This window comes from Orbicella faveolata, unplaced genomic scaffold, assembly GCF_042242905.1.
Source record: "Orbicella faveolata isolate gen_17 unplaced genomic scaffold, um_ofav_v1 contig_2, whole genome shotgun sequence".
Taxonomy (NCBI): domain Eukaryota; kingdom Metazoa; phylum Cnidaria; class Anthozoa; order Scleractinia; family Merulinidae; genus Orbicella; species Orbicella faveolata.
In genome coordinates, this window is record NW_028301547.1 from 23,602,501 (window position 1) to 23,611,874 (window position 9,374).

At 39.0% G+C, this 9,374-nt stretch overlaps 1 protein-coding gene across 1 annotated transcript; it reads right to left on the reverse strand.

The window, feature by feature from the left end:
* Window positions 1-4,675: 4,675 nt before the first annotated feature.
* Window positions 4,676-9,374, reverse strand: LOC110065154 (GPI alpha-1,4-mannosyltransferase I, stabilizing subunit-like). The gene is made up of 6 exons (XM_020772257.2): window positions 9,148-9,374; window positions 8,887-9,043; window positions 6,643-6,737; window positions 5,825-5,946; window positions 5,346-5,452; window positions 4,676-5,170 (listed from the first exon to the last, which is right to left on the reverse strand). Exons 1-6 carry the CDS (start codon window positions 9,303-9,305, stop codon window positions 5,027-5,029), a joined length of 783 nt encoding a protein of 260 aa, XP_020627916.2. The 5' UTR covers window positions 9,306-9,374; the 3' UTR covers window positions 4,676-5,026.

Genomic DNA, 9,374 nt, shown 5'->3' on the forward strand with positions numbered 1-9,374 from the left:
TTTTAAATTAAAGAAAACAGCTGAGTGGCTACTAATCACTGCTCTACTAATACGCCTCGTTTACTTTTCTCTCATAGAAAACTTGGGCTTGTAGTCGAATTGTTAATTAGTTTTAAGCGATTACTTTCTTTCCTTGTTGGGTTATATAAAGTTTTGTACTCAAACTGTTTAAAAGGCTATCGCGCGAATTAATTGGCTTCCAGTGAGGAACTAATAAGCATGCTTATCATTTCTGGGAGATCTCAGGAAGATTAAGGCATGGGTCAGCAATTATTTTCCTCAAAACAGTTAGGGGGTGGTCTACGTTCTGAGGCTTGGTTCATAACAACATAAACTTTTGGGAGACAAATACATCTTCTAAAGTGATTATTTTTGACTTGTCAAACTTATGCAAATTAGGTCACGTGACTTGATACGGCCAAAAAAACGTGGAAAATCTTTAAGCAAAAATGGGAACAGTTTGCAAAAAGAAGGCTTCAACAGAACTGGTACGGGATAAGTCCTAATGACAACAGCAAAGGAAGTGTGCTTGGCAATTGTTGAATAGTTCATTATTTAAATATTTAAAAATAAACGTTTTCTTCTACTAGTACCCAGTCCCCCAATAAAAGTGATTTGTCTTTTTAAAAGTTCCTATTTACGTATCTTAACTTTTCCAAGCGCAGAAACGATGTATCTAATGACCCTAAACTCATGAAACTAACATCAAAGTTTAAGGACATAAGAAAAGTGTTCCCATTTAACAAAAGAGATTATCTGGCTTGAAGAGACCACGTGACCTAATTTGCATATTTTCGACATTCCAAATTGACGCAAACTGTCAACCTTTTGACCTGGCAAAGTTTCATGCTGCTACAACTAAAGCTTCAAAAGATACACTACCCCCTAACTTTCCGGGTGAATAACTGGAGGCCCTTGCCTTAATTTACTTGAGATGTAGAAAATTACTTTCAAATCGAAGTGACCCATAATACATGCACTTCTCGGGTGGAAAATTTAACAAGCCAGCAGCAAATTCAAAGAGCTACGATGGTTTATAAGTCTTTGCACGGGTTGGCTCCAGAATATCTAATTTCTAAATTCGAGAGGCGAGAAACCGCATATAATCTCAGAGGCTCTGAGAATAAACTGCGCACAAACTATTATAAAAGTAGCTTTAGCTATAGTGGCGACATTCTTTGAAACAGGCTTCCTTGTGACTTAAGGGAAGCAGAGTCCCTGAGGCAGTTTAAACGCCTAATCAAAAGAGATGTATAAGGCACGGCATTCGTGGAAAGCAGCTTTTTTATATTCACTTACTTTTTACTACTAAGCAATTAGATTATGAGCCCGAGATTTCTATCGCGTGATAGTTGACGAGGGCGTAGCCAGAGTCAACTATCACGGATAGAGATCGAGAGCGAATAATCTAATTCATTTCGTTTTGGTATAAATCTACTAGTCGTTCAAAACTTTATCTAAATCCTCTTCACAGACAACTCGAAAACACAAAGAAGCGGCCTTCAAGCGCACACTGCTACGCTACCCACTATCTATTACAGAATAGATAGTGAGTAACGTAGCCAATCAGAGAACGGCATTCGTGATAGAACGCTAGTAGACTTATACTAATAGCCATTAGTAGAATTCTACTGGTAAACTAATGCAAATGCTGCAATCCGATTGGCTAAGCTATTCGTATATTATTAGCCATTAGAGTGCAGTAGCTGTCGATCGTCCACGAAATGCGACTTTTTTATCGTTTTTCCGAAGTTTTGGAAGAAAGTTTAGATATAAATAGATAATTAAATTCCTGAGACGACTGAAAAAAGGAAATTGACGGTTTCTTGACTTTAAAAACTTGAAATTATTGAAAAATAGGGTGCGCGCGCGTAAACAACTGCAAAATTACCGAGAACAATTCAGTACGTGCGATTTTGTTAAAGCCTGAGGTTCACTAATGCGGAGAAACATAATTGAAAACCGTTATTTGCGTTAATTTCACTTAGAATTCTACTAAAAAAACAATTAGATTATTCGCTCTCGATTTCTATGAGGTGATAATTGATTCAGCCCTCAGCCTCATCAACTATCACTTTATAGAAATCTCGAGCTCATAATCTAATTGTTAATTAGCAGTTTTGGCTGACGAATTTTTAACCGTGTTTAAATAAAGATTATCCAGTTTAGAAAGAAAAATATGAACAACGATTAGTCAAAAGTCGGTGATAGGTATGATTGTCTTGAGTTATTTACTTTCATCTGAAATATGCTCAGAACGTGGAGAACAGGGCGGAAAATGAATTGAAGTAGTCTATACGTAAAGGTTGTGTTTGTAGCCTCCGGCGTTCGTTATGCTATGCTCGTAGATATATTCAGTAGATATATTCAGTAGATATATTCAGTAATCAGTTTATTTATTTATTTATTTATTCATTTATTTATTTCTAATCAACAACGATTTAGATAAACATATACAGGACATACAGGCAAAACTAACGATAGACAAATCCGACGTTTCGGCGACATCTTGGCGCCATTGTCAAGGGAAACTAATTAAATATGCGATTTCAAGAGTAACTAAGAGTTCAGAGTTACTAATTTGCATAAGTTAGACAAAGACCTTAGCGCGAACTGAGTCTGATTGTACATTTAAACACGGTCGTAATTGTTTAATGAGTAACATCTCATTAATGAGACAATCAGACTTGTTGTGGCATTTTTTCAACACGCTAAAACAATTGCGAAGGTCATCCGGAATCCTGCCTGCGTGTCTATTATCATAGTGATTGCGTATTGACGAGGTCTTGCTTCTATGTCCATCAACTCGTACGAACAGATGGCCAATTGTTTTAGCGTGTTGAAAAAATGCCACAACAAGTTTGATTGTCTCATTAATGAGATGTTACTCATTAAACAAAATGGTTGATGCGATTTTCATGCTATTTCCCGCCAGAAAAACTCGGGCTTCCCGAAAGCGCAGTATCACGTATGCGCGATTTCCCGCCAAGAGAAGATGGCGTTTTCGGGTTACCTTGAGACTCCCTTCCCCCTGGCTCCTGTGCGGAAGGACGGACGCTCATATCACGAAATATAATTTTATTTCAAGAAACTGTATTTGGTTGCCTTCTATCGCTACGTTGTGTTTCTAGATAATTTGAGCAATTTTTGTTCGATATATCCTAGTATTATAGCGGAGCTCCGGCGGCCCCAAGGGCCGCCAAGCGGAGCCCCATAGTCATGTGGGAAAGAAAAGGAAACCCAAGAGTTCATTTTCTCATGGTTATCATGGCTAGCGATATCGCTCGTGAACGCGTACGCACGACGACGGCGACGACGGAGTCGCGCAACATGGCGGCCATATTCCAAATGATAGCGGAGCTCCGGCGGCCCGAAGGGTCGCCAAACGGAGCCCCACACCCATATAGGAAAGAAAAGGAAACCCATGAGTTGATTTTCTCATGGTTACCATGGCTAGCGGTATTGCTCGGGGGCGCGTACGCACGACGGCGACGGCGACGACGACGGAGTCGCGCAACATGGCGTCCATACTCCAAATAATAAGTTGACAGAGACATGCAGCCTTGATTTAACGTGTGCTTCTTTGATATTGGACATCCATGTTATGATCAATTGACACCTGTCAAAAACAAGGTATCCGCTGACCAGTGTCACGTGACCATATCGCGTGTTCAAGTTTACAGCTCTCGAGGTCGCGTGTTTTTTAAGTTGACCGCTGACCAAAAGCTGGTTTTCGATTGGATCGCGGGCTCATGTCAGGTTAACTTGTTGAAAACAGGGCAGGATTTTTTGGAAGCCGGCTAATGTTAACCCAGGATTAAAAGTTAACCAAATTATAACTTTTTCTTCTATACAAAATTTTTTTGCTGCTTTGTTCTGTGTATAGATTATTAAAACTCAAAACAGAAGGCCAAATAATATACAGAAAATCTCACCGCAAAGTTACAAAACTCAAATCAAAATCGTACCTTTTCCTGGGTTAGCTTAATCGGGCTCTGAACAACCCGCCCAAGGAGCCCCGCTTTTAGGCTGGCCTAAATCTATATCTTATAGATCAGAAGCAAGGTAGGGAATGACGGCAAGTCAACACGAGGTTCCAGCCTTCGGAAATTACTTGAATTTTAATATTAAAAAGGCCCTCCTACCATTCTACTTCGTCATCCTCATAAGGCAAGAGTTTAACAACATTTCTGTAAAATGAAACATACCTCGTTTTTTTACCGAAATAACAAGACTAACAAGAAGGGGCAAAATTTACTATCAACTTCCCTATCTTTTGCATTATAAGATTTATTGTTTTGTCGAAAGTATACAAAAAAAGATATACTCCCAGTGCCTGTGGTGTCTGTGTATTGGTTGCACAAATTAGACCATGAGCAGCCCCTTTTTATTTCTGGTTCCTCCTTCCATGGTCAGTTGGAGGTTGCAAAATTGAATGTCAGAGAATTTGGGAAATTTCCTAACTCTCAAGCCCTTGCAAGGATAGCGGAGCGTATTTTGAATTGGGAGGGGGGGCCTTCAAGTGAGCGCCAGAGGCCCTAACTTGTAGGGGGTCTGGAGATATTTGTAAAAGTATTATTTTATGTACTTTTTGCTTGAAATTGAGGGGGGGGCACCCCTAGCTCCCCCCGGTTCCATTGTCCCTGCCTTGATGCCAAGTAAAGTTTTCACAATGTTTAGTTACTACAGATTTTTAATGGAACACATACAAAGTACATCGGGCTCACAGTTTACTTGTGTACCTCTTAAAGCAGTTTTCAATTAAGTGTCATAAAACCAAAACCAAGGTAATCACTCTGGAAAATCACAAGGGACACAAACCATGCACAGACAATCCAATGAACCAATCAAAACTCATAGTAAACACAAGTAGCTGACGCGAAGCACAGGAAAATGTGTACCAGCGAGCCATGGTTTTTGTTTTACAGTACTTCTTCAAAAAGTGGCACAAATTTAGCCAATCGTGAAGGGTAACAATGCAATACCAATACACAAGTGAAAACCGTTCCATTTTAAAGGTGTATAGTTATGTCATTGCCAAGGAGTTCCAAAGTATCAGGCTGCATCCAGCCATGGTCGAGAGGACAGTAAGAGCTATGATAGGCCAACTGTGTTCAATTTGTCCAACAGGAACATGGAAAACAACGGGTATGTCAGATTGTAACGTGTCCTATAGTGTAAAAAAAACCCCAAAAATTAGATAAATTATCAACCAAAAAATAGTATTCAAAGAAGAAATTGATCTCTAATTTTGGAGCTTAATACTACATAGGACCTCATAGGATGGAGAAATAAGCTATATATGTTGGCTGTTTGATGCTGCTTTTGTGCTCCTCACAAAATACCTTGTTAACTGAATTTAGGGGGATCCAATCACAGCTTGGCATTCCCTTTGCATTACAAGGAGCTTTGATTGGTGGAGTTCCACACTCAAGTGCAGGAGAGGTAACTCCTGTAAGAGAGAAATGAAGAATAAGAAAACAAGAATGCAGGAAGGCAATTGGTTTTTGCAGGCAGGCAAAACTTTTTGAACGGAACTTGTTCAGCAAAAAATACCTTTTTTTCCAGATGGTCAAACCAGGTGGGCTAGATTATCTGCACAGCCCATCAGTTACACTGCTGGCAGACTGCTTAGGGTCCTGCCTGATTTTGAGGGAGAAAAAGACTGCCAGCAGTTTACTGGCCAATTTTCCCTGTGTTATGTTATTGGTTGCACTTTACTAAGTTACAATTTCCTCCTCCCCTATTTCGGGGCATGGTAGACAGTTGTATGCTCATGGTTAAAATAAAACAACTTTACAGCATGTTGCCAGAGTTAACTTACCATTACATCTTCCAAAGACCTTTGGAGAAGAAAGTGACACTGAAGCAAATTTGGTGCCAATAGCAGCTTGGTGATACCTTAGATGAACTGGAATGGTAATATTTGCACTCATAGTCTTCAGTCTACAGAGAAATTGAATATTTCTATCACAATCTACAGAGTGCTCTATGTTTCACTGCTTTCATACACTAATCTAGGTTTATGGGGAAAGGCAAGAAGCAGCAGGTAATGCTTATACCTCAGATAAATTCTGGGAAGGTGACTCTCTCAGGGAAGTCTCAAATAAGTGTGGGTGTGGTTTGCCATTACTTGATTTTAACCCACAAAAAATGACAACCATCCTCATCAGGTCCACATGGGGACTCTCCCCACATGGCTGAAAGCAAATTACGTGTGGTAAAAGTTGAAAGTGATTTCTTCTTGCTCAGTAGGGTGGACTGAGAATAAACTTTTGGCAAAAACCCTAGGCTATGTATTATAATTGCCCCATTTGTTTAATAAATGATCTAGCCTTTGTGACATTTTGTAATCAACTGGCCTGAGTCTGCAGTTTCAGAAAGGTCAGTGGGTTGAGTTGTGACGACAGTTCATGTGAACTATTTGTACATCTTACCTAACCTGATTAACAGATGGTCCAGGTTGCTCGCAGCCATGTGCTCTCCATAGCGCATGTCCACAAGCAACCTGGACCATCAGAGAATCAGGCTACATCTTACCTGACTCACTGATGGTCTAAAGGCAAAACAAAAATAACTTAAAGTGCAACATTACATTGTTCAGTTTCTAAGTAGGTTGGGAAGCTAAAATGTATACCTTACCTGTAGTCAATGGCTATCTTGGGAAATACAAAGATCTTATGTGACGAAGCATGGTGAGCCAATGATTCAACATTTATTGTCTCTGTTGTTAACACCTGAGAAATAATAATAAACAAAATGGAATATACTGATCTTAATCAAATGGTGTCTAGCAATGCCATTGTAATTTAAAAATCAAGTTCCATTCAATCGCATCAGCTTTAGGTAAGCATTTTGTTATGATGAATGAAGTCCAGTGTCAAAATTTGAGATCCATGATACAGTAATATTACTTTTCTTAATACTTAATTACCTTATTTTTTCGCAAATGAGTGCACATTGGAATTTAAGGTAGAAAAGGCAGAAAAGAAGAACAATCTTTGCACTGTAACTGTCATTCCCATAGTGTCTTGTTTTTTGCAATAATATGTGACCCATCTGTTCAGTTTTGTTCACTCAATAGTAAAGTGGCGGTGAGGAGTCCCATTCAAAAGGACAGGAGTGCTCATCATATCTTTTAAGGGTTAAAAATCACGGTGGTTTTGGTGCCTCTTAGGATGATCAGCCTTAAATGGTCCTCAGCTAGAGCTTTCGTGGTACCTTTTAGAGTACTGAACCAAAAAATATATGACAGAAGATATTTGACAATCAACTTATTTTTAACTTTGTCTCATTTACACCGAAAGTGCTAGTTAAAATGTTATCAACGAGTGATAGCTAGTGTAGCATAGCTAGAATGAGTTATAACAGTTAGTTGGGAAAGAAATAATTCATTCAGTCAGTCAATAGGTTGTAAACAATTTTTTGATGGTAATTCTGCTGACCAGGGTATTTTACGAGAGGCCAACCATTGTGAACAGAATGACTAACAAGGCAATAAACTGATCTTTCGCGTTTGGAGTTGAACAAGTGCACCCAAATTAAAGACTGTTTGGTATGCAACAAACATTCATCCAAATATTCCCTGACTGAAACCTTACTACTGTGCCACCCTATAACAATGCATTAGCCATAAGGAAATAAAGCTATTAATTCATCACAGTTTGGCTGAAACTGCTCATTGATTGATGATTACCGCAGGCTTAAATGATTCGCACAGCGAGCTACTATGAATTCAAATGTTGTTATTTTCTACTGGAAATCACTCAATATGCTAACCAAAGGACTTGGTTTACTGGCCATGCCATCTATTCATGGATATTTTGGACGCTGGATGGGTTTTTCATTCTCGCCCTCCACTGAGGTCAGGAGATTACTGGGCTTGTACTCTTGCTCATAAAAGTTACCTGACTACAAAGCACATGGTTTGTTCTAAAACTAGGATTCATCAATTTGGTCAGTTTGGAACCTTCTTTTGTACAAGTAATTTCTATCCCCTGATTCAGTGTTTTTGTTTTAGTTCAATAAGGGAACAAAGATGTTTGAAATAACTCAAGTCCTAGGACAGAAACGTCAATATCAGAATAGCCCTTGACTTGACAGGGTAATTCTAAAGGAAAGGAGATGTAGAGTAAATGTGGCTTTAGTCTCATTTGAAAGAAAATAAGATATCTGTAATTAAGTACTGTGTAAATAACACATTCAGTTTCTTGTTAGAACTCATTACAGTTGGAATGATCAAAACAGCCCAAGTGTTCCAACTAAATAAACTTTAAGATTAATGGAAAATTAATGATTGCTGTTAAATTCATGCTGTGTCACGGGGCCGTGACAAACTCCTTAAAATCTCTTTGACCTCCCTAAGCATCCTTGTAATAACATGACCATTTCAAATATCACGAGTTGGCTTAAAAGGCCTTTTGATTTTAGAATTGGTACCTCTTAGGGTTAAAAAAATTCAAGCCATGCCCACAAAACAGGATCTGGGTACTTCCATAGTTAATAGAGGGGAAAGTTCTTTGTTATATGTTTTTGTTCTCTTTTTAGGCCTTGACCATGCACAAAACACAATAGTTGTTTACTACTGACCGAGGAACCAACCAATGGAAACGTTTTGATTACGTACTCATGCATAGTGCATGAACGTAAAACAAAAGATCGCCCACAGTCATGGATCTTCCAACATAAATCTTGTCATCTTTGTTTGCTACTTTGATGTTTGCCGGGCTTCATAACCATTCCACTCTATTAACTATGGTACTTATTAGGGGTTCTTTTCAAAATTTCCAACAAGCCTCTCCTTCCTTTTCATATGGGATTTCCCCCAGATAGTGAAGCAACTATGAAGGAGGCAGGAAATAACCTATGCTTTGGGTTGAATCTGACCTCAGGACCACCAAACTCTACTTCATTCTTGATCTGATCTGGGTCAACGTAAATGCCACTTGGAAAACGTTCTACCAGCAAGAGCTGGCAATCCAGCTGATTAGAATCGTCATCAAAATTGCTCAGAATGTCCCACTCCACAAAGGTAACCAGATCTCTACAAATAAAAACAAGGATTTTACTAAATACATTTCATACACAAAATAAAAAACACATTAATACTTGTGCATTAAGAACTTCAAAATGTACCTCAAAACGTACCTGTGAAACCCTGGCTTGTTGTGTTTTCTCTCCACAAGTATCTGGCCACAAGATCTCTTGTCACTCGATAAGCAAGACTGAAAAAGTAAAACGATAATACCAGTAGTGGACAAAACGTTTTTTCCTGGAACGTTCCTGCAGCAAAATTTAGGGAACATTTACGACAGTTTCGAACGCCAAACGAACGCGCCGGAAGCCTGAAGGAGATTCCCTTGATTATGCGCGAA

Bases quoted from the DNA above. Each gene is read 5' to 3' on its own strand.
- LOC110065154 (XM_020772257.2), bottom strand. From the start codon at position 9,305: ATGTTCCCTAAATTTTGCTGCAGGAACGTTCCAGGAAAAAACGTTTTG. The intron at 6,738-8,886 runs GTCAGATTCAAC...ATTATTTCTCAG, and splicing joins TAGAGTTTGGTGGTCCTGAG to GTGTTAACAACAGAGACAAT. The intron at 5,947-6,642 runs GTAAGGTATACA...ATTTCTCTGTAG, and splicing joins AAGATAGCCATTGACTACAG to ACTGAAGACTATGAGTGCAA.